The sequence below is a fragment of the Helianthus annuus genome, chromosome 9, assembly GCF_002127325.2.
Source record: "Helianthus annuus cultivar XRQ/B chromosome 9, HanXRQr2.0-SUNRISE, whole genome shotgun sequence".
NCBI lineage: Eukaryota > Viridiplantae > Streptophyta > Magnoliopsida > Asterales > Asteraceae > Helianthus > Helianthus annuus.
Window position 1 is genome coordinate 19,264,140 of NC_035441.2, and position 25,367 is coordinate 19,289,506.

Genomic DNA, 25,367 nt, shown 5'->3' on the forward strand with positions numbered 1-25,367 from the left:
GATCAGGATACGAATTAGGTGTTTTAGGAACTTAAACTCATTCATGTGTCTCACCTCTTGAATATACTCCCGTATCCAGATCCCAATATTCAGTCTTACAGGTGAGTATACCACGGATGATATCTGTAAGGGGTTAGATGCGAAACCGTGAGAGCTCAGGTCAGAACTTTCGTTCAGCAGAGAGATGACGGTTCGACTTTAGGTGTGTCCCCCTTAGAGGATCTTTTGTTTCAACACCACACGATTATCATTTTGCAGTGTTTCATCGTTTTTTATGCTGAGGGTGGTGCTATGTTTCAAGCAATGCGGAAAGTATTATTCGAGGACTAGGTCAGAACTTCCATTCAACAGAAGTCCTGGAATAATACCCCAGATATCACTGAGTATAAAGACCTAGTATTTCAGAAAGAGGGACCTTTCAAACAAGATTTCAGGGGTTACCTATATATCCAAGTAGTGTTCCCCACAAAATAAGCAAGTTTGAATTTTATGTTTATATCCTGAACAGACCTACTAAATGTGTAGAAACCTATCGACACATCATCAGCAAGACTGTTTAACGCATTTAAACTTTTCAAATATTTAGCGTACTGTAACTGTCTAGCCGATGTACTATCATTTTCCCTTTTTACACAAGCTCTTTTTCAGTTTTCTATTGTTTTTGGATTTTGAAATTTTATATCATGTTTTTGTATTTTTGAATTTTTTACTGTTTTTGTATTTTCTGAAAATATATCTACTCCCCCTAAATACCGAAACAAATAAAAAATCGACAAACCATTACAGATTGTTTCTCATCTTCATCTACAACAGTACCTTTATCAACGCCAATAATTCCATCCGACACCGAGAAAAGCATCATACCGTTCTATTTTAAAAGATATATAAAACGAGATTTATCAAAAGCTTTGGTATGTAAATCAGCTTTCTGTTCGTCAGTGTGGATTTTCTCAATTTGTATCAACTTCTTCTCGAAGAAATCTCGGATGAAGTGATGTCGAATTTCTATGTGTTTAGTTTTAGCGTGATGTACTGGATTTTTTGTTATATTAATAGTGGCCTCATTATCAACAAAGAGAGGTGTGTTAAGAAACTACAAACCGTAATCGCGCATCTGTTGCTGGATCCACAAGATCTGAGAGCAGCAACTACTAGCAGACACATACTTCGCTTCACATGTGGATAGCGCCACAGACATTTGTTTCTTACACTGCCAGGTGACCAGACGAGGTCCAAAGAACTGGCATCCTGCTGTTGTTGATTTTGCATTGACTTTGCAGCATCCGAAATCTGAGTCGGAATACCCTTCGAACGTAAAATCGCCTTTTCTAGGATACCACAACCCTAATGTTGGAGTTCCCTTCAGGTAGCGAAATATCCTTTTCACAATAACCATGTGCGAAGCTCTCGGGTTAGATTGAAATCTTGCTGCGAGGCAAGTTGGGTACATGATATCGGGTCTTGAAGCAGTTAAGTACATCAATGAACCGATCATGGAACGATAAAACGTCTCATTTGCCCTGTCTCCGGTGAGATCTGGGTGTATCCCAAGATTTGTTGCTAACGGGGTTGACGCGAAAGTAGAACCTGACATCCCAAATTTCTCTAAAATATCATGAACGTACTTCGTCTGGTGAATGAAAATTCCCTCAGGTAGTTGATCAACTTGAAGTCCCAAGAAGAATTTCATCTCCCCCATTGATGACATTTCGAATTTTTGCTTCATCACTTATTCAAAATCTTTGCACAAATTCTCATTTGTTGACCCAAATATTATGTCGTCCACGTATATTTGAACTATCAGAAGATGTCCGTCGACCTCTTTAGTGAAGAGAGTGGCATCCACTTTTCCACAAATGAAGCTGTTGGCTAGTAGGTGTTGAGACAAAGTCTCGTACCAAGCTCTCGGGGCCTGGTGTAAACCATACAACGCTTTGTCCAGCAAGTAGACCTTGTTTTTGTGGATTGGATCGGTAAAGCCCGGTGGCTGTCCGGCATATACATCCTCTTTAACCTTCCCGTAAAGAAACGCCGATTTCACATCTAACTGATATACTTTGAAGTTCTTCCAAGATGCAAATGCCAGGAAAATTCTGGTTGCTTCTAGTCGAGCCACAGGACCATACACTTCAGTAAAATCAATTCCCTCCTGCTGACTAAAGCCCTAGACAACGAGTCGAGCTTTGTTTTGCACAACAACTCCTCTATCATCTCTTTTACATTTAAACACCCATTTTGTGTTGATCTTCCTGTGACCATCAGGCAAATCTACTAACTTCCACACTCCTAACTTTTCAAACTGACTTAACTCTTCTTGCATCGCATTGACCCAAGAATCTTCAGTTAGCGCCTCTTTGTAAGTTCGCGGTTTGATCTGCGAATAAAACAACTCAATGAAAATTCAGTTTGTAAAGGTGCTACTGTAGAATAAAAACAAGTAAGCCCTTGGTCAATTTGACGTCTAGTGCGAACGCCTGAGTGCAACTCTCCAATGATCAGCTCCTCTGGATGGAATGAAATAGTTCTTGGCATCACTTCACTCGGAACATCTACATCACCTTCCAGATTAGTAACATTCTGATTTGCACCTTGTTCACTAACAGGATCTGTTTGACTTGAACTCTGAATTTGCTCCCCCTCAGAATCTGAATCACCACGATCAAATATCGGCATATTCTCAGATTCTTGATTATCATTCTGTTCCGTCTGATTATCATGAGCAACTTCATTTCGTTAGACATCATCATGTTCACCAGCATTGCTTGGACCGACTTCATCATCATTCGAAGTTTGCCGTGGTCGCGTTAAATATTCAGCTGGGAACCTTTCCTGCGATGACTCGTACTCCCTCGGAATATCCAACTCGTCAAAGAAATCTTCTTCTTCTTCTTCTTCTTCTGGTTCTTCCATCACGTCAAACGAATCCCACAAAGTGTCGTAATGATAACGCCATGAATCTCCAGGATTTTGCGGCGGCATTGTATTACCTTGACATTCAACATTTGGAGCTTCAATAATCCGCTTTTCACTTGGAACGAAGACACGTCGTAGAGGTCTTGCATAACCAATGAATATTCCCTCAACACTCTTCAGACCAAACTTTCCAAAAGGCTCTAGAACAGTACAGGGTGACCCAAACGGTTCAAGATACTTCAGATTAGGTTTGCGGTTATTGATCAATTCAAAGCACGTTTTGTTGAACTTCTTGACAGTGAGAACTCTGTTGAGCGTATAGCATGCGGCTGCAATGGCTTCTGCCCAAAAATTTATCGGAAGCTTTGAATCTGCGAGCATTGTTCTAGCCGTTTCAATTAGTGTCCTGGTTTTTGCGTTCTACGACTCCATTCTGCTGCGGAGTATACGGAGCACTAAACTCATGCAATATACCTCTTTCATCACAAAATTCTTCCATCTTGCTATTCTTGAATTCAGTACCATTATCACTTCTAATTCTTCTTATACGCCTTTGGTATAGATTTTCAATCTTCTTGAACAACGCCATCAAACTGTCATATGTTTCATCTTTCGACTTCAAGAATGATACCCACGAAAATCTGGAATAATCATCAGTAACCACAAGACAGTAGTAATCTCCTGTAATACTTTTGACATTCACAGGACTAAACAAATCCACGTGAAGTCTCTCCAGAGGTCTTGAAACTGAATTGACTTGCTTTTTAGGGTGTGACTTTTTCTTCTGCTTGCCTTTGACACAACTAATGCACTCCCCTTCCAGATGAAAACCTTTCACATGAACACCCAAAACTAAATCGTTATGCACCAGGTGATTCATTTTTCGTAGGTGAATATGGCCCATCTTTCGGTGCCACAATTTTGATTCCTTCTCAGTTGTTCTAGACACAAAACAATGAGCCTGACCCGTGGTTGTAGTAGCTACGCTCATGTCCAACATGTACAGATTATTGACTCTTGGTGCCCTCATGATAATCCATTCCTCAGGGATAACAAATCTTGGTTTCAAGATCAAACATTCTTTGTCAGTGAAGTGAGTGGTATACATCCTGTCACAAATCTGCGAGATACTCAGCAGATTATTCTCCAGCTCAGCAATGTAATTAACTCTTTCAAACGTCACAATCCCATTGGATAACGTTCCTTCACCAATAATCCTGCTACCTTGATTTCCTACGAATCCTACATAACCTCCATTGAAATTCCTAACATCGTACAACAAAGCTGTCTTCCCTGTCATGTGCCGAGAAGCTCCACTATCCATAATCCATCGTGAAACGGATCTTGGAAGTTCCTGCACATATCACAAATTGATTTAAAAACATATTTCAATAAAGATGCCGATTCATGCTTCGCAATTACCAACAAGGAAGCTCCGGCAAGTCAGGTTTTCAAATGAAGAAAATATCCACCCAAGCCTGGCCAGCCTTGGGTGATACCGTGTTATCTTCAACTTTCCCATTATGTTTCTTAAAATTTTTAGCTTGAAGTGGTGGAAAGTTTGCATCATCCACAATTGGAACTGAATTCACCACCTTTTTCACTTGTGGAGTTGAAGTTTGTTTCTCTGCTTTAGGCTTCCAAATTTGTTGAGACGATGCAACCCGTTTGTAAAACTTGTCATTTTTAGTTACCACATTCTTTACGGGTTCAGTTTTGACTTTAATGTTTTCATTTTTCAAAACCTTTTTCTCAACAATCAATGGAATTTTTCCTTTCCCATCAACTTTTTTTTGCTGAATCTTCACAACTTCAGTCTTAGGCTTCAAGTTGGTACATTTTCATGCAATATGTCCAACTTGATTGCATTTAAAGCATGTTCGAGTGTCAACTACCCGACTTGTGCCTTCGGACTGAGGCTGGGAGGCCTTCTTCTCAAAGAACTCTTTGTTTGTTTTCGAAAAGATTTTTGATTCTTCATCAGAAAGTGAACTTGAACTGTTCACAAACACTTTCTTCTCAACAAACCTTTTGTTTTAACATTCTTTTTCTGATAAGCCTTACCACCCTGATATCCACCCGACCATTTGTTTCGATTATTATTATAAAAACGTGGTGGAACAACTGGCTTCTTGTAGTAAGCTTTATCTTTTTCAAAATTCATTTGTCTTTTTGTTTGATTTAAACTGTCCACTTCTGACAGATCAACTTCAATCAATTTGAACACACTTGTCAGTTTAGCAACATTTACATTCTCAAGTGGAAACTCAGAATCCGAAAACAACTTATCCGAACCCAACATCTTGTACATGACAAGATTTGGTCCTTCATTTAAGTTGTTCTTGGACTTTTGTTTCGGAATGTACTTGTCCAAGAAACATTCATCTTCCTCAGTAGTGTCACTTTCAGATTTTAGAACATTTTTAACAACACTTTTTACAACATCAGTTTGGACACTATCCTCATCGGAAGATGAAGTGAACGTGACATCTATTGTGTCAGGAAGTTTTACCTCATTTTCATCATCATCATTAACCAACCCTGATTTTTCTTTGAATAATTGTTCAAAACTGGTGGTGGAACTTGATGATACCCCACCCCTGTTCCATTAGAAAATACATCTTCGCCTGCTTTGTTTTCCCCGATAGGTTTGGGAACAATGTGTTGCAAAACAAAGCTTGCGGAGTTGTAACTGGTCAATTTCAGATTGATGCGCTCATTTTTAATCTTAGCTTCTTCAAATTGAAGCTTCAACTTAGCAATCTCATCCAATTGCTTGTTGATTTGTTCTTCTTTGTGTCTAAGAATCATAGTTAAATGCTCATTTTCTTTTCTTTTTTTACCGTTTCGTTCATCAGAATCTTGAATTGTTTGTTTTAGCTTGTTAAAATTTTTTGAGAGTTGACGATTTTCATGAATTAGTTTCTCATTTTCTTTCCTAATTCTTTCTACTTCAATTTTATCATTGTCAATTTTCTCAGTCAACTTTTTAACTTGATCATTTGAAAATTTGAGCATTTTTTCACGATCAAGAATCTGATCTTCAACCTTTCTGACTCTTTTTGTCAGATCATTCACCTTCGTATCTTTGAGGTAATCTTGTGTACTACAAACTTTGCAGTTTTTCATGCAATGTTTGCAGTCACTGTCACCTTTGACTTTTTTACCTGTCTCACTTGATGACGCATTTGAACTGACCTGGCTTTTAGACTCAGATACTGTTGGATCTGAGTTTCTTTTTGATTGTATTTTGTGTTTGAAGTTAAGATGAAAATGGATGAGTTGTGCAGCGGAATTAAGATGAAAACAAACTTTGCATACAATCAAATGAGAGTAATACTTTAATCAAACATCTTTTACACAATGAACCGAATGATTGAATTTAATTTCAACAACGATTACAAAGATAGATGTATGAATGCAAACTCCCCCTCAGCCCGAGCTCAGTAGTTTGTTCGTGCAAAGAAGACGAATGATGTAAAGAGCTAATAGAACAGTACAAAGTACTGAACTATTTATAGGCACTTGCAAACTACTGAGCATCTTTGCTGATGTCACCATGAAAGTGACATCTAACCTCCTAACAAACTCTAACCTCTGATCTATACAGACACTGCTTGTGTTAACTACTGCTAATACATTCTATTACAAAACAGACTTTAGAACAGCTGCTGCAACCTTCTACTGCTGTGAACCCAGCAGCACTTGTCCGGATCAGCAGTGCTTGACTCAAGGCAGTAGATTGAATCAGCAGGACTTTAGTCTTCCATCAGATCTTTAGTTGAGCAGCAGTTATGCGTCAGCAGTTTGGTAAGATCAGCAGATAGGAGGTCATCAGTAGTTGTAATCACTTTCAAGGGGAGAGATTTGTATATCAGCATCTGCTTATTCATAATCCACTGTTCTGATCCAGTTTTGGCTTTAATTATCTGTTCCTCTGATAGGGTTCAATCCCAACAATCTCCCCCTGGAACAGATAATGCCAAAACCTTTCATTATTTGTGGATATTTTATTGCCTCATTAACAGCTCCCTTATCTGACCTTTAAATTGTAATTCAAAGTCAAGGGCATCTGTATCTTCATCATCCCTGCTAAGTGGAAGATCAAGGAGATCCTGCAAATCTTCAAGACTCAGGCCAAGAGCTTGTTCCCTTGATATTTTCTCTACTTCTCCACCAGACCTGAGCAAAGTCAATACGCAGGTCTGTTTGTCAGTTGCCCACTTTTGTATTTTTGAGCCTGGTGGGTTTCTTGGGAGATGTTTATTTGCAGAAGTATTTGGTGAGGCTGGCCTGTTCATCACTGGCTGAGCAGTGGTAGCAGAGTTTTCCTGTTCAAGTTCTTCTTTTAACGTTCTTAACAAGCCTTCTTTTAAAACAGCATTTCCAGCAAGAATTTCTTGAACAGTTTTAGCTCCTAACTGGCTTTGTGTCCTTCTTTTGTAGATGGCATTACCAGCTGGAGCAGTGGCTCTCCTGATTTGCAGCTTTGATGGTCCTTTTGAAACCGCTGCTTCAGGGTAGTCAAGTTTTTGAGGAATTTTTGGATCTTTCTTTCTTAATTCCTCCAACCTTTTGTAAGTTGACCTGACCAAATCTTCTTTCCATCTAGCAACTTGTCTTTTGGTGCCAAATTCAGCAACAACCAGTTCTTCTTTCATTCTCTTTAGTTCCAACTGCTTTTCAGGTACATTCCTTTTGAACTTTGCCCAATCAGAAGGAGTGTGAGTGACTTTCCTTTTTATCATATCTTGAATTCTGGCTGCTTCAACTTCAAGCTCTGGAACAGTCCACTCTTTGTACATGTGTCTCTCTCCTTTGTATTTCTTGTAAAACATAATGCTTTCAATGTAGTCTTTCTTCAAAGTTTCAGCTGCTCTTTCTGAAATTTGTTGACTGACATTCTTTGCAAAACGTTCTAGGGAACTGACTTGTGTGAGCAGATATTGGTAGTATCTTGATACTTCTTTGTCAGATTTCCCTTGTGTGTTTCTTTTTGAGATATCCTCTGCTTGCTTGGCCTTTATCTTCAAATATTCTTCAATGTTTTTGGGCCAGGGATATCCTTTGATTGAAGGCAAACTCCTTTTGGCAGGGTCATCCTCAGTATAAAAGGATTTTATTTCTTCTCTAACTGCTTCCAGTTCAAGAGGAAATTGGACACCTGCAGGAGGTAAAAGCTTGTGCATTGGAATAGAAGAGAGTGGAACTGGTTTTGGTATATTGACAAGAGCTAAAGGTTTTGAAGATGTTGGGGATGGTGAAGTGACATCATCTTTAGGAATTAGCCTTCTCCTCTTTATTTGAGGAGGGACTGATGATGTTTTGGATGGAAAGGTGGTTGTAGTGGCAGTGGTTTGTGATAGACTAACAGTTGTTGAAACAACTGGTGTTCCAACTACTGTTGTCTTTACAGCAGAAGTTATAACAAATGCTGTCTTCTGCCTTTTGACAGGAGGTGATTGTGATTTTGGTGGTGATGGAGGTAAAACATTGGATGTAGTGTGTGTTGAAGTGGGAACAGATGTTGAAACTACTGAAGTACCAACAGCAGCTGATACACCAGGAGTTACAGCAGCTGTTTTAGGTGGTGGTTTTTTAGCAGAGTTTGAACGTCTGACCGGAATGGATTTGGGTAGCCTTACTTTTCTAGTAGGCTTCTTCTTTTCATCAATGAGATTTTCATCATCTCTTGACCCTGAAGTACCCTGATCCGGATAATCCACCCTGGCTTTCTTTTTGGCCTCTCTATCCCTTTTTACACATGCAAGTGCTTCTGCAAGTGCATTTGTGGTCACATCAATTTTCTTACTCCCATCTGGCAAAGGAATCTGTTTGGTCATATTGGAATTTTCTGGTGCGAGGTAGAGACCATCTGTTATTTCTTTCCTTCTCCATTCCTGAATTTTCTCCCCCTTTTTGGCATTATCTTCGGGGAGTTGATCAATGAAGAACACTGGTGGAGGAGCAGTGCCAGTGGAGTGCAAGATCTGAGTTTTGAGAGCCTTTAGATCAACCTGAGTGTCTTTGTACCTAGACTCCATAGCATTTCTCAATTGTTGAACATGTTTTTCATGTTGCTGATCTGCTATTTGTGCTTGATGATGGAGAAAAAGTTGAAATAGATTCCAGAGCTCATTTGTAGCAGGTGCCTGTTGGAGAGCAGGTGCTTGAGGTGGAACAGCAGTGGATTGTACCTTTTGTACTTGTAACAACTGTTGTAGCATATCTTTGAGTTCTGCAACAGAGTTATCAAGTTTTTCAACACGAGCCGTCAATTTCTGGTACTTTAAACCATCACCCAATTTAATGGGATCATCTGATTTCCCACTAACAGTGGTTTTATCAGTGGTAGAAGTAGGGAGTAACCTTAACCACTGATGCCCCTTTTTCTTGGTACTGGGGTCTTCTTCCTTCAACACTTGACAACCTTTTGATGTTGCCAGTAGGATAAATAAATCCACTGGTGGTTGGCAGAGGTGCTATAAAAGGAATTGCCTCCAAGGAAGTCTTATTGATGTAACCACTGTCCAACTGTAAACCTGTAGGTTCAACAGTTGTAGTGGCTGCTTCACTTGGATTACCACAAAGAGTTACTTGTAACTCAATGGGTGTAACCTCCTCAGGTTGTGTTGGTGGGTTAGCAATGAATGAGACAGCAGGCTCAGTCATTTGTTGAGGTATATTCTCATTGACAGGTGATTGAGAAGGACTGAGTAATGCCTGGTTCAAATCAATTGCATCCAACAGTAGTTGTGTTTTTGGTGGAATTGAGGATGTGATGGTAGGTGTAGAAATCAGATTTGCTCCGGGCATTGAGCTGTGGATGATGGAGACGAGTGTATCTAGAGCATCATGATGTGGTGGCCCTTTGTGTACAACCTGTTCTTTTTGTGAAGAAGCAGAAGGAGGTATGGTTATGGGTTGAGATATTTGTACCAACTGCTGTGAGGAAGTAGCAGCAGTGGTTTCTTGTGACATTTGTGTTGTCACAGGCATTAACTCTGGTATCTCATCCTCCAGAGTTGCCTTTTTGATTGGTTTGGGGGGTTTTTGATTTTTCTTTTTGTAAAGCTTTTTGGGTTTTGTAGGTGTGGGTTTCAAAACAGTTGGTCTGCTGCTTTGATCACCTAGAGCAGTAGGCTCAGCAGCAGATACCTGAGGAGCAGTGGTTGCTGCTAAATTCTGCTCAGGTACCCCTGCTTGTGTTTTGCAAGGTGCTAACATTCGTGAAAAAGTTTCAGATGTTAGGCAGTTTATTGCAGTTATTTCACCTTGGTTTATTAAAGCTAAATCATCCTTACTGAATTTCTTTTGAAAATAATAGCTTAAAAACCTTGGGAATAGTAAGAATGATTTGCTTTCAACATTATTAACCAAATCTTTAAAGATTTCCCGAGAATAATTATAATTTTCTTCTTGAAGAATTGCATATCCCAGATTTTGAATCTTTATAGGGATCTCATTAAAAGAAGTGGTTTTGTTTGAAACACATAGGAGGAGGGTATGAAATAGAAATCTTGGTGCAGGAGGAAAATATCCTTTTTCTAAGGTTAGTTTCTTCATCATTGTGGCTTCATACCCTCTTTCAATGAAGTCAATGTGCAACTCGTTTTTAGTGAAGGAAGTTTTACCTGCCTGGTCATCGAGTTGAAAGACTTCGGAGATGGATTGTGGTGTAATGTGGACAGCTTTACCTTTTATGGAAGATTGGATTGCAGTTGCAATGTCTCCTTGTTTTTCAAGGGTTGCATTCTTCCAAAATTCCCTTTGGGTCGCCAAGTAGATGGGTGCGTCGGCGGTGAGCAAAGTTTTGTACTTTGATTTTGCCATGATGGTGATAATGGAATCGAAAACATCTGTGGTTCCTGGTTTTGTGAGAAGACCCAGGAGATTGTGAGATTTTTTGTACGGAATTTCAGTGGAAGTTGCCTTTTGAGAGGCTGTTTTCGATGATTTGGATGAGGATTTTGCAGAGAGCTTCGATTTTGTCATTTTTGAAATGAAACGATCGAAGAAATTTGTGAGAAATGAGGAGAAAAACTGCTTTGAGAAGAGAATTTTTAAGAATTCAATTCGACAGTAAAACCTTGTTTTGATGGTGAGTGGGGATGTTATAGGAAAGAGAATGAATGCTGACGTGGCAGCCGTTACAAAAGGTCTGACTGCTATGTACTGCCCACGTGACAACCACTGGTAAAAATGAAGGACAGTACTTTTGGTGAAAGCAACTGATGAAAGTAGTGGAAAGGGGTGAGTGGATGATTTTCACTATCAATGGATAGCATATCAGTGGATAAGACACTGCTTTTGAACAACAGTGGTTATCAAGGAATGAGAGAACAGAGGTTGCCTTTCAGCAGTGGGCAGACTTTTTGAAGTAGAGCAGACTTTTGAACAATCAGTGGTTATGGCAGACTTTTAAGGATTTTAATGAAATTTTCATTTTTAAGCTATTTTTAAGGATGGATTTTTGATTTTCTGAAAACATTTTGTTTCTTTTATTCATAGAAAAACAAGATGTTGCTTTTTATTCCATGTTTAGCATCCCAATCCTAGAGACCAAGCTTTCAAAAGTGGCTGTATCAAGTGCTTTTGTGAGCACATCTGCCAGCTGGTCTTTAGTTGGGACATGATGCAGAGAAATCAAACCTTTTTCATAGCAATCCCTCACAAAGTGATGTCTGATGTCGATGTGCTTTGTGGTAGAATGGGAAACTGGATTTTTGATGATATTTTCTGCTGCCTGGCTGTCCAACATGAGTGGTGTCTTTAAGGCAGTGATACCAAAATCCAGTAACTGATTTTGAAGCCACATGAGTTGGGTTGTACAGCTTGCAGCAGCAATGTATTCAGCCTCAGCAGTGGATGTTGAAACTGCTGCTTGCTTTTTGCTTTGCCAAGAGACTAAGCAATCACCTAGAAACTGGCACCCTCCTGAAGTGGACTTCCTTGTGGTGTGACATCCAGCAAAGTCACTGTCTGAAAAACCTGAAAGCTTGATATTCCCATTAGCTGGATACCAGATACCAAGTGTGGGAGCACCTTTTATGTATCTGAGAATCCTTTTTACAGCAATGAGATTTGATTTTCTGGAAGCTGATTGACTTCTTGCACAGACACATGTTGCAAACATGATGTCTGGTCTAGATGCAGTTAAGTACAATAAAGACCCAATCATGCTTCTATAGAGTGTTTGGTCAATCAGCTCATCCTTTTCATCAGACATGACCAGCTTATTTGTGGCCATGGGTGTGCTGCATGGTTTACAATCATTCATATCAAATTTGGTTAAAAGTTCTTTAGCATATTTGCTTTGATGAATGAAAGTTCCATTTTGCAATTGCTATACTTGGAGACCAAGAAAGCATTGCAGCTCACCCATTGCACTCATTTCAAACTCAGCTGTCATGAGTTCTCTAAACTCTTCACACATTTTGGTACATGTGCTTCCAAAAATAATGTCATCCACATAAATTTGGACACTCATTAAATCTTTCCCTCTCCATTTAAGAAACAGTGTTTTATCAATGGTACCTCTTTTGAAACCATTTGAGAGTAGAAAGTTGGAAAGAGTTTCATACCAGGCTCTAGGTGCTTGTTTCAGGCCATACAAGGCTTTGTTTAGCCTGTAGAAATGATCAGGATAAAATGGATCCTCAAAGCCTGGAGGTTGACATATATATACCTCTTCTTGCAATGTACCATAGTGGAAAGCACTTTTGATATCCATCTGAAACACCTTCATGTTGTGGTTGACAGCAAAGGCCAGGAACAGTCTGATAGCTTCCAATCTTGCAACAGGGGCGAATGTTTCATCATAATCAATCCCCTCTTCCTGTCTGTAACCTTGAACCACAAGCCTGGCTTTGTTCTTGACAACAATGCCCCTTTCATCTGTTTTGTTCTTGAAGACCCACTTTGTGCCAATGGGACTAACCTCTTTTGGCAGTGGTACAAGCTCCCATACTTGTTATCTCTTAAACTGTTGGAGCTCCTCTTGCATGGCTTCTACCCAGCTGTTGTCTTTTAGTGCCTCTTGGTACTTGACTGGCTGATGAAGTGATAGAAAACCAGCAAAAAGACAAATGTTTTGGGTTTAGCTTCTTGTGAGCACCCCTTCATTGATGTTGCCAATGATTTGATCAGGTGGATGAGATCTCAAGAAGATTAAATCTCCTTGGTATGGTATGATGGCATTTGTTGGTGAAGGCTGCAAATGTGTATCATCTGAGCTAACCACTGCTGGTGACTTTGATGACCCAGCAGTGGCTTCAAAAGGTGGTGGAATAGGTGGTAATGAAGTGGACCACTGCTGACTTTTATCCACTGTTTGAGGACTTTTGTCAGCAGTGGTTGAGGATGTGGAAGCAGTGGTGAATGGGCTACTTTGGTCAACAACTATTGATGTAGCAGTGGTTGAGCTTTGACAGATGTTTTGAACAACTGATGCTTTTCCCTTTGTGGCAGACCTTTGAGGGATGATGACTTCATACCCATAGTCTGGTGTTGTATCCTCTGATGGACCTGCACTGTTAGTCTTGACAGCAGTATTTTCAAAAGTGAATTTTTCAAGATCAAACAGTTCAGCAGGATTTGCTGGGATTTTCATTGATGAAAGTTCATTGAACTTTACATCCAAAGTCTCCTCCACTACCTTGGTCCGTGCATTGAACACTTTGTAGGCCTTGGCAGTGGTTGAGTATCCCAGAAAATAACCACAATCAATTTTGGCTTCAAATTTTGAAATGGAATCTTTTAAATTCAAAATAAAGCATGGGCAGCCAAATACCTTAAAGTATGAGATTAGTGGTTTGATTTTATATAGAATTTCATAGGCAGTCTTTTTGTGCCTGGGGTTTATTAAAACTCTGTTCTGGACATAGCAAGCAGTGTTTACTGCCTCTGCCCAGAAAGTTAATGGCAAACCTGAATCTGCAAGCATGGTTCTGGCAGCCTCAATCAAAGTTCTGTTCTTTCTTTCAACAACCCCATTTTGCTCTGGTGTTCTAGGGATGCTGTACTGCCTTACAATCCCTTTCTTCACACAGAAGGCATCCAACTCCTTATTTTTAAATTCTGTGCCATTGTCACTCCTAAAGCTTTTCACTGGAAGGTCAAATTGCTTTTCAACCTGTGTCATAAAGTCTTGCAAAATGCCTGCAGTTTCATCTTTAGAGTGCAAAAAGAAAGTCCATGTAAACCTAGAAAAGTCATCAACTATAACCAAACAATATCTTTTCTTTTTAAGGCTCATGACTTGAACTGGGCCAAACAAATCCATGTGTAGCATTTGCAAACACTGGGTTGTTTTGGACTCTTCAATGGACTTGTAGGAACTTTTATGCTCTTTTCCTTTTAAACAAGAAATGCAATGTTCAGGACATGAAAACAATTTTTGTGGTAGGCCTCTCACCAAACCATTTTTTGAAATTTCTGTTATTGTCTTAAGATTTGTGTGCCCCAGTCTTTTGTGCCAAAGTTCTGTCTCTTTGTTAAAGGCAGCTGAGAACAGACAGTCATCAGCTCTGGGACACTCTTTTGACATGTCAACAACATAAACATTGCCACTTCGTTGAGCAACAAGTTTAGTTTGACCATTTTTGATTATTGCTTCAATCATTTTGACCATTTCTGGTCCAACAATCCTACAACAATCTTTTGTGAAGAATGACCCAAACCCTTTGTCACTCATTTGAGATACACTCAGAAGGTTGAATTTTAGATTGTCTATTAGATTGACATTTTCAAATTTTACATTGCCAGATTGCACTGTTCCAGACCCCAAAACCTTCCCTTTACTATTATTTCCAAAGGATATATCACCCCCACCATGGATTTTAAAGTCTTTGAGGAGGGCTTTACATCCTGTCATGTGCCTGGAGCCTCCACTATCTACATACCAAAGACTATCAAAGCATGCAGAAGCTCCCTGCACATGAAGTAAAAGGATTAGTTCATTAAGGACTCCAAAGCCAACAGGGCTTTGGATGGAGTCTCAACAGTGTCTGGTATAGATGCTGTGTGATGGACAGTGGTTAAGTCAGGGGTTTGGACAGTTTTAGTACTGTTCCTTGCTAACCACTGTTGAGGGTCTTGCCCAATCACCTGCTGGTAACCGAAAGGATGCCTATTCACTCTGGGTTTAGAGGGCTTTTGTAGACCTCATAAACGTGTGGAATCCTTTGGTAAGACTGTTTTCCTTGCCTTTTCTGAACTGATTGGCAGGAGGTGCATCAGTAACCTGAACATCTCTTTTAACAGATGTTTGGTTCAGCTGTTTTGTGACAGCTGTTTGAACTGGCACAAACAGTGGTTGTTTCTTTGTGAATTTGACAGATGGTGATGCTGATGGACTCAAGGATGTTTTAGCAAGGTACTCATTCTTTTTGATGTCAAAGTTTTTGAGATACACACATGCTTGAGTTTTGTGGTTTGTTTTACCACAAACAATGCAGCTTTCAGCCGAAACTATGACACTTGTTTTGTTTATATCATAAGCTTTTAAGTGGAAATAGTCTTTTGTTAGATGGTTCCTTTTCTCACAAAATTCACAAAACAAGTTATCAATTTTTTCTTTCTTCTTCCTTTTTTCAGACTCCTTTGCAGCAGAGGTTTTAACCACTGTTGGGATGTCCTTAAGAGGAATGACTTTAGCTTTTGGAGCTTTAACACCATCAGTTGATGTAAAGTCCATTGGCTTGAAATTTTCAAGAATATCACACTCATCAGACCATTTTGGTTTAAATTGATGATTTTCAATCTCCTCAAAAGCAGAGGGGCCCATTGGTCTGTCAAGTGTGATTTTGTTACCAAGTTTGTCAGTGATTCTCATTTCTTGGCCATTCCTGTTTGTGGGGATGTACTCAGCAGTTACATCAGTGGTTGAAATAGTTTTTTCAAAAGCAGTGTTTTCATCATCATGTTTTCTATAACCAACCCCAAATTTCACATTGCTTTTTATCTGTTTCTCAAGCATAACCTCATACCCTTTGCATGATTCCACCCATTTCTCACATGTGATCTGGGTGGATTCTAACTCCTTTTTGCAAACTTGGTATTTTTCTACCATAGTTTGGAGTTGGGTTTTGGTTATGCTTTGCTCTTCTTTCATGCTGCTAATCTCTTTCTCTTTTTCAGCCAATTTGTTTTTAAGTTCTTTTAAAGATCTTTCAAATTTGACTTCATCAGTTAAGATTTTGTTCCTAAGGTTTTCATTCACCTCTTTGATGTTAGCAAAAGCAATAATGCAATTGTCAGAACATAGTTTTTCTAGAACTTGAGGTGATACCTTGGCAGCAGCCATCATTGCACAATCACACTGAGTATTCTCTTCATCACCAGCTCTCTCTTCTTTTTCACCTGCCTTTTCTTCTTTCTTATCTTCTACAGACCATAGATCTGTCAGTGGTTCAATCAGGGTACCTGAACTTTCTTCCAACAGTACTTCATTAGCCACAGTAGTAACCACTGCTTCAATCACCTCATCCACTGTTTCAGAGACCAGCTGTTTCTCTTCAGATTCAACACCCTCCTGTATTGACTCTAATGCCATCAAACAAAATTCATCATGAGAAGAAACATTAAAAGCATAGAGTGCAAAGTTTTCATCACTGAGGTCTTCAGGCATACTGCTCCAGTCAACAAACTCTTGAGTAAAGAAACTTTGTTGATCTGGTTGTGTTGCTACTGGAGCAGTGGTTTGTGGTGCAGGTTGCACTTGTGCCTGGGGAGGAGGGGTTTGAACATATTGAATCTGTGGAGCAGCAGTTTGGACATAATGCACTGGCACAGGAGCAACAGCATAGTGAGCAGTGTTCACATGTGCTGCTGGGGCATATTGGGCATAGTGCACAGTGTTTTGATTTTGAGGTCTAGGATTTGAACTAAAGTGAGTGATTATGGGACCAGTTGTTTGACTCCTACACTCTCTAGCAAAATGTCCTAACCTGTTACACTTATAGCACTTGATTTTCGATTTATCCAACCCAACCCTTAGATTCCCATGCAACCCTGGGAATTTTCGCCCTGTTCTTTTATAAAACTTGCTAGTTCTAACACTTAGCAAGGCCAGTTGATGCAAGATGTCCATTTCCTCTAGATCAGTGGGGTCAAAATGCTGTAAATCATTTAGTTCAAAGCTTAAATTGTCTGACATCTGGTTTTCATTTGCAGTGAATGCATATCCTGTTGAGTGAGGATCAGGGTTGTTAAAATTTGCACCAGCAGTTATGTCAATGAAGTGATCATAACCCTGATCCTTACCACTACCACCAGATTCTTCTTGACCCAGAAGAGCAGTGTTACCGAATGAATAATCATCAACGGTTTTCCCTGACTCTTGTAACTTCCTTTTCTGGTTCAACTCCCTTTCGTAGGTCAGGAGTCGACCATGGAGTTGGGTCAAGGTCAGATCCTTGAACTCAGGTGAATTTCGGGTGACAAACACTATTGTGTCCCATTTATCTGGCAGTGACCTGAGGAACCTGCTGTTTTGAGTTGAGTTTGTAAAAGTGGTTTTAACAAGCCTCAGTTCACTGATGAGACAACTGAACCGCTCAAATTGTTGCGTCAGTGATTCACCTTTAACATGACAAAATGTTTCATACTGTTGGTTCAGGATTTCCCTATTGTTTTCTATGACCTCTTCGGTACCTCCAAACTGTTCCTTAAGCGCGTCCCATAACTCTTTGGCATTGTCACAATGTAACAATCCAGCATATATTTCGTTGGGTAGCGCTGATGCTATGATACTAAATGCTTTAGCATCTAGTTCAAACTTTTGATAATCCGTTTCAGTATAATTTTCAACAGGTTTTGGAACTTGTTTTTTAGCATCTTCAGCGCTTGGCACTGTAGGAACATGAGGACCAAAGATGACAGACTTCCAACAACTTGTGCTTTGTTGAGCGAGGATGTGACCCATCCTCCTCTGCCAGATGTTGTACTCATTTCTTTTTAGCATAGGTGGTTTAAAGAGAGAACCAATGTTGTTTTTATCGTCCTGAGATTGTGACGTCATTCTTGTTGTTTTACAGGTACTGAGAAATCAACTTTAGTGGTGATTAATCCTTACTCTGTTTTTCAACGACAAACAAACGATCAGTATCAACTGTTTTGAGCTGAACTATTTACGTCAAAATGATTGTTAAATCAAATTTGACTATCCAAGCTCTGATACCAATTGTTGGATCTGAGTTTCTTTTTGATTGTATTTTGTGTTTGAAGTTAAGATGAAAATGGATGAGTTGTGCAGCGGAATTAAGATGAAAACAAACTTTGCATACAATCAAATGAGAGTAATACTTTAATCAAACATCTTTTACACAATGAACCGAATGATTGAATTTAATTTCAACAACGATTACAAAGATAGATGTATGAATGCAAACTCCCCCTCAGCCCGAGCTTAGTAGTTTGTTCGTGCAAAGAAGACGAATGATGTAAAGAGCTAATAGAACAGTACAAAGTACTGAACTATTTATAGGCACTTGCAAACTACTGAGCATCTTTGCTGATGTCACCATGAAAGTGACATCTAACCTCCTAACAAACTCTAACCTCTGATCTATACAGACACTGCTTGTGTTAACTACTGCTAATACATTCTATTACAAAACAGACTTTAGAACAGCTGCTGCAACCTTCTACTGCTGTGAACCCAGCAGCACTTGTCCAGATCAGCAGTGCTTGACTCAAGGCAGTAGATTGAATCAGCAGGACTTTAGTCTTCCATCAGATCTTTAGTTGAGCAGCAGTTATGCGTCAGCAGTTTGGTAAGATCAGCAGATAGGAGGTCATCAGTAGTTGTAATCACTTTCAAGGGGAGAGATTTGTATATCAGCATCTGCTTATTCATAATCCACTGTTCTGATCCAGTTTTGGCTTTAATTATCTGTTCCTCTAATAGGGTTCAATCCCAACATGTCACTTGATGAAAAACACGCTAAAACATTTTAAGGATATCAATGGGATGACCAAAATCATAAGCTTCCGATGTTATATCGCTATGCACTAAACTAGTCCGTTAGCGAACCGACGAGCTAGTAAGCGCTATTTCTGACATCATAACAACCAAATGAAACTCTAGTGAACTAGTTAAGTCAAATCTGGAACTTGGAATTGCTTCATACATCACTTAGACGTGAAATAACAACTTGCGACAACGTCTGTCGGTACGCCACAAAAGTGTCGTAAACCCACCGACGACAAACGAAAGACATTTAAAGCGTCGAAATACAATTTTTACTAGTTTAATGAACTAGTTAATAATAATTTTGGTCCCGAATCACTAATTACCCCTTAATGGTGTAATTAAACCCTTAATCACCCTACTTTAATTAATTACCAAAATATCTACTTTTTAACATTTTTTTATAAAAATGTTACACTTACCCCCCTCATTATTTACGAAATCAAGGGTGGTCCCCACCCCTTGATCTTGTTTGAAAATATGAGTAATGGAAGTATGGTCTTGTTGAAGTTGTTACTGTGCTTGATTAATTAATATTAAATTAGTGCTTAATTACTGTGCTTGATTACATTTATGATTAAACTGCTTTCTGTCTTCTGATACATACATACTCATGCATCACATTTTATACTGTCACTCTATTTATTACACGCAAACAATAGTGACAAACTTGATGCACAAAGCACAGTTAGCACACTAAACGGATAACCCAGTAAACATGCTGACAATACCAGCACCTAGACAGACATTGTTTGGAGGCCAGTGTGAGCCAGGAATAGAATACTACACTAGTAGGGAGTGTAGGGAAGTAAAGCTGCGTCACTAGGTGATAGTTATAGTGCCCGGAAGTGCCTAAAACATACTTAAAGTACAGAATTATGCACTAAATACCAAAATTCAGCATTTAACAATGCTAGTAAGGTGCAAAAACTTGGCAAAATATTCCTAGACACTTTCCAAAGTGTTGGGAATTTAATGTGTCACTAAAAACAATATAAAAGACACTTTAAAGCTTTATTTAGCACTTTAACGGATCAACATCCAACCGAACAACCGGACTTTACCCGGAACATAAAAATATTGCCAAATACATTGTTTTTACTTTTCCGAGCTAGTTAGGGTCCCCGAACACCCTAACACACCTTATATTATAACACACCCCTTAATACACTAACTAAATGCATTAGATCTTAACTAAAGTGTAACTAGATCATCACCACCCAACCCCATACCCCCCCTTTCGACGATTACATGTGGGGTGGACACCCCCACATTTCTTTTGATTATTTTATTAATGTTGTTGTTGGTTAATTGAACATAATACATGATGGATATTAGTGAAATTGGTTTATAAATATACACACAAGACATTCATCTTCTCTCATCACCAACTCAACATCAAGTTTTCTCTCTTCTTCTTCCCCCACTCACGGCCGCCACCTTCATCCACTATATCACCATCATCAACTTCCATTCAAGCCATTTTCCATACACACAAAGGTGCAAGAGGTCATATAAACAAGCTTGGTGCACTCGGAATTTCAAGGACCACTCTAGTTTTCTTTTATCCATCACTTTTACGCTTTGTTACTCCCCTAGCCTTGTGCTAGTAGTAAGTGCTCTAAAACCTCATATTGTTCTTATTTTTAGTGGTTAATAGATGATAGAATGATTAAATGTTAAGAACACTAATGAACATAATCCAAGACTTGAAACATAAAGGGAAAGATGGATAAAGAGTAGATGTATGGTTAAATCATGTAGATCTTGTGTTGTTATGATTATTGGATGTTGTTTGTTAGTAGAAGTAAGATGGATCATCATCAAGACTTGCTAGTTCATGTTTAAGAACATGAACTAGCAAGATGTAAATGATAGAGTTATGAAGGATGATGAAACCATCCATTCATGAACCTTGAACTTGAATGAATATAATTTTTCTTGAAAAATAAAGATGTAAACTAGTAGATCTAAAGATCTACAAGTGGTTTTTCGGAAGAACCAAGTGAAAAATACTAGTCTTGTTAAAACCCGGATCTTGTGTGAACTAAATACATTTTTAGTAAGTAGACAAGTGTATAAACACTTGTGTAACAAGAAAATTTTACAAAGAAATATTTTTGGAAAATAAGACTAGAAGTTGTGAAAATACACATTCTTTAAAAATAAAGTTTGTAAGAAACCAATCATATTTTTAAAGATAACAAGACCTACTAAGCACGTTAGTAATTTACTACATATTTTTACAAACTTTCAAGTTCATGAGTTGTGATTTAGGCTTATTTTTGTCAAGATTAGTGATTAAAGATCGTATATTGTTGATTGTTAAATTGTTTGTTGATTTTACAAAAGAAAATGATATGCTAAAAAGCATGGACACCTCCATTTATAGAGAAAACTCTGGCGAAATTTTTCTAGAAATATAACACTTAGAAATATTTTTCTAACAAGCGTTTACAAATATATTTTTAACTTGGTTTTCAAAATAAACTTCGCCATGATTTTTATTACAAAATTGCCAAGTACCGGAGGTGGATTTTCATATAATAAATTTGTTAAATATATATTTAGAATATATATTTTATAATAAAACGCTTGTGTGATTGCTTGTTTATTTTGTGTACTAGATATATTATTTTTAGGGTAAAAATAATATAACTTGGAAATACCGTGAAATTACGACTCCAAAATAATACCAACGCTCTCACAAAATAGTTATTCAAGTTACACAAGTATTGTTATTACAACGCGAACTTTAAAACGTAACTTATGTAGTATTTCTGAAAAATACTCTTATACGTATATTTTGATAAAGTATTATTTTGGAAAATGTATAAGTAAAATATAATATTTTTGGGAAAAATATATATATTTTGGAATTTACAACATTTTAGACAAATGATTTAAAATATATTTTTCAAGTGAGACTTAAAAATATATTTTCGGAATTACAAGTATATATGTATTATTACCCCCATCCTTGGGAAGGAATATACTTATAAAATAAATAAGAAGTGTGAATACGAAATAGTTACCTAACTATTTCCCAAGAACGTTAAACCTTAAGCCAAGGCACGACCCATCCGTCTAATAGGATTAGTACGTGTAGGTCGTCACGCAGCAGATAGAGTTGGAGATTGACGTTTCTGGATACGCACTTCTGTGAGTTCATGTCCCCCTTTTCTCTTTACTGTTTTCAGTTTTATACTTCGGGGGTGAAATACATGCGACAATTATTACAAACATTTATTACATGGTATGGTTAGCGTAGGGAGGGTTTATACTACTAGATCATGTGAGGGGTGGTACAACACTTGAGGCCATTAATCCTCGTTGTAGGACCGAGGGACACAAGAGTGATAGATCTATTTGGGTGTAGCGAGCCCACACCCGTGAGGCCGGGGAGGCCCATAGAGGTGACTGTGTCTTACAGCCGAAGCCCGGTAACAAATTTGCTAGGTTTGAGTTTCCCTGCACTTTCTCACACATACCAGTGGCTTTGCAACCCATTGGTGATCTCTTTTTCCTTATTGCTACATACCAGGGACTTTTATACGTACTTTAAAGGTTTATTCATACTCACTTTTACATGAACTCGCTCAACTTTTTGTTGATTTTTCAAACTGCATGTATTTCAGGGAATTAGTGGATCTGGCACGGTATGCATTCTCGTCAAGCTGCGTAGGAATAATGATGTCATCCGAGTTTAGGAAGTGTGACCTTGCCTGGACGGGTCACAAGTCTTAAACTGTGTTTTTATTTCATGTCTTTCGTTATGTCGTTGAACATGTTTTCATTATGTCATGGTTGTATTTGGTTTGTTGTGTCGACTTTTAAAACAATGTTGTCGTGTTAACTTTTTAAACTTGAATGAATGGATGAACATCATGGTTTTATTTTCATATAGCATTGTTGTGATTATGCTATGTATTAAGAAGTCACACCAAATAAACCCACGCTTCCGCAAAAGCCAGGGTGTGACAGCTTGGTATCAGAGCATTGATCATAGCGAACTAGGATTCTTTCTCGAGTCTAGACTATGATCACTAGGGCTCTCACGAAAACATTTTTACATTGCATACACTAAAACGTCCAGATCCGGGGCACAAAACATTTTTACGAACAAAAAGTACGAGCACTTTTTCAAAATTCATGGTTCAGTCTTGGCGACTGAGGGAGTTCAGCCCTAGAGGCTGGGGAGGTTCAGCCTTAAAGGCTGGGAAGGTTCAGTCATAAGATTGAGGGGCCAATCTTAGAGATTGGGAAGCTCTAGTCTTGAAGACTGGGAGGTTGGTCTTAGAGGCCAGGGAGTTAGTCTGAAAGGCTAGTGGTTCAGTCTGAGAGGCTGGGAGGATAGTCTAGGAGACTAGGAGGAATATTTGTTTGCTTTATGGTGACTTACATGTTTATTTGACCTTATGTTGATTATTTGTGCATATGTGTGGTTGTTTACAGACATCATGCCATCATCCTCAGACACAGGAGTATCGGACACTAGATCCCATGGCGATCGTGTCAGATGACGAGATCCATCAGAGCGAGAGGTCTACACATCAGACACCACCAGCACTGACGACGATGATTTCCAGCCGTTCGCGCTGCCTGACGTCGGAGTTGAGCCTGCTGATGGCCTTCCTGCCGGGGATTTACCACTTGTGGTGATCTCTGCTCCTATACCACTTGCTGCTTTTCCAGTCATAGACATGCCATTCGATGTCGTTTCTGACAACAACATTGATTTATTCGAGGAGGATCCACTTGAGGCTGACCATGAGGGCGGGGCCCCTATTGTTGCTGACGTCATTCTTCCCATTGCTGAGGCCCCGTAGAGGAGCTTCCTGTTGGTTCACCTGTCCCTGATTCATTTGAGTATGTGGCGTCTGCATCTTTGCACGACGAGGGAGTGCAACATCACTCTCCTGATGCCGACCCCGACATGGCGTTATCAGTTGCACCTGCTCCCGCACGAGTACGAGTTTGACCACGAGGTTGATGATGATTTTGATCCTGTCTTCCCCCTGACTTCGATCCTAACCAGGAGATCGAGTTCATTCACTTGGACCAGCCCCTAGAGGCGCCCGTAGCTCCTATTGAGCCTTTGTTTGATATCCCTGCTGATTTTGATATGGATCTTGTTGACCCAGAGCCTGTCATGGCCCCAGAGCATGTAGCTGCTCCTGATCCTGCACTAGAGCATGACCCTGTTCATGATGATGCACCAGCTATTGCACCTCTTGTTGACGATATACCCATTGCTGACCCACCAGTTGTTGCTCCACCGTTGGTGGATGACCCTGTTGTTGATGCACCGATTCCTGATCCTGTGCTGGTACTGTTTGACGGTGCACCTTTTGCTGCTCATATAGATCCACGATATGCAGACACCCACAACGGGTGGATCGATGACGGTGACGATTACCCACCATTTGTGTTACCTGTTACACCTCCAGTAGCCCCTGTTTCAGCACCCACTAATATCCCATTGTTTCCCCCACACATCACAGACGCTCACCGCACTGATCTCCCTATTACGTTCCTTCAGGACATACCGCCACCGCGTCCTGGAGAGGGGTCATCTAGGCAGCCGCCTGTTTCTGCTCCACCCATGTTGTCATCACCTTTTATTCACATCACAGTTTCCCCATGTTGCACCACCTACTGCACCATCTTTCACTCCATCGAGCGAGACATTTCTATGGACTACGCCCCCTATCATGCCATTGTCTGATCCGTACCACCCATACCGTGTTGGGTATTCTACGGAGGACATACTTACATCTTTGATGATACAGCATGAGGCATTGACACGTCGTATACAGGAGTTGGAGAGAGCTCCACGACCACCTTGCCATTGTCAGACCCCATTTGCAGCACCGCACGCTCCTCGTCTACTTTCACCTGATTCAGACGTCCGTTTCTTGACTTCTGAGCAGCAGATAGCATATTTGCTGCGCGTTTGTCGTGCTTTAGAGGAGGACTTGTTACATATGCGTCGCTTGCTTTTCTCTCGTTTTCCTCCTCCTCCTCCGCCATCAGCATAGGCATTTTGATTCGATGCAGGTAGACTTTTGGTGAGAAGACCACGATTGTGCCGACTATACAATTTTTGAAGACCGCATTTTGATGTCATGACTTTTGATGTTTAGTTTTTGGTTGTTGTAGATGATTAGATGGTTCGGACAAGGGCGATGTGGCCCTTAGTCACTTTTGATGTACGATACAGATGTTAAAACTTGTAAACATTGTATTGTGGTCTTGATTTATGATAGCGCAATCGCAGTATTCTCATTATATGTGTTGTTGGATTGATTGTTTCAATTTATAACATGAGATGTTATGTGCTTGATTAATTTGTAACATGAGATGTTATGTGCTTGATGAATGTTATTACGTACTCATATTATTCACTTACTATGACCTGACCAACGTGAAACATCTTTTAGAAGATGCCACCAAGACGTGACCCGCGCATGCCCACTAA

General features: G+C 39.5%; 1 protein-coding gene across 1 annotated transcript; it reads left to right on the forward strand.

The window, feature by feature from the left end:
* The first annotated feature begins 24,011 nt into the window (after nucleotides 1-24,011).
* LOC118481664 (leucine-rich repeat extensin-like protein 3) lies at nucleotides 24,012-24,614 on the forward strand. Its single transcript, XM_035976839.1, has one exon. The coding sequence runs from the start codon at nucleotides 24,012-24,014 to the stop codon at nucleotides 24,612-24,614; it is 603 nt and encodes a 200-aa protein (XP_035832732.1).
* The last annotated feature ends 753 nt before the right edge of the window (nucleotides 24,615-25,367 follow it).

What these genes read in the sequence shown, in the direction of transcription:
- LOC118481664 (XM_035976839.1), top strand. Translation starts at nt 24,012, where the DNA reads ATGGATCTTGTTGACCCAGAGCCTGTCATGGCCCCAGAGCATGTAGCT.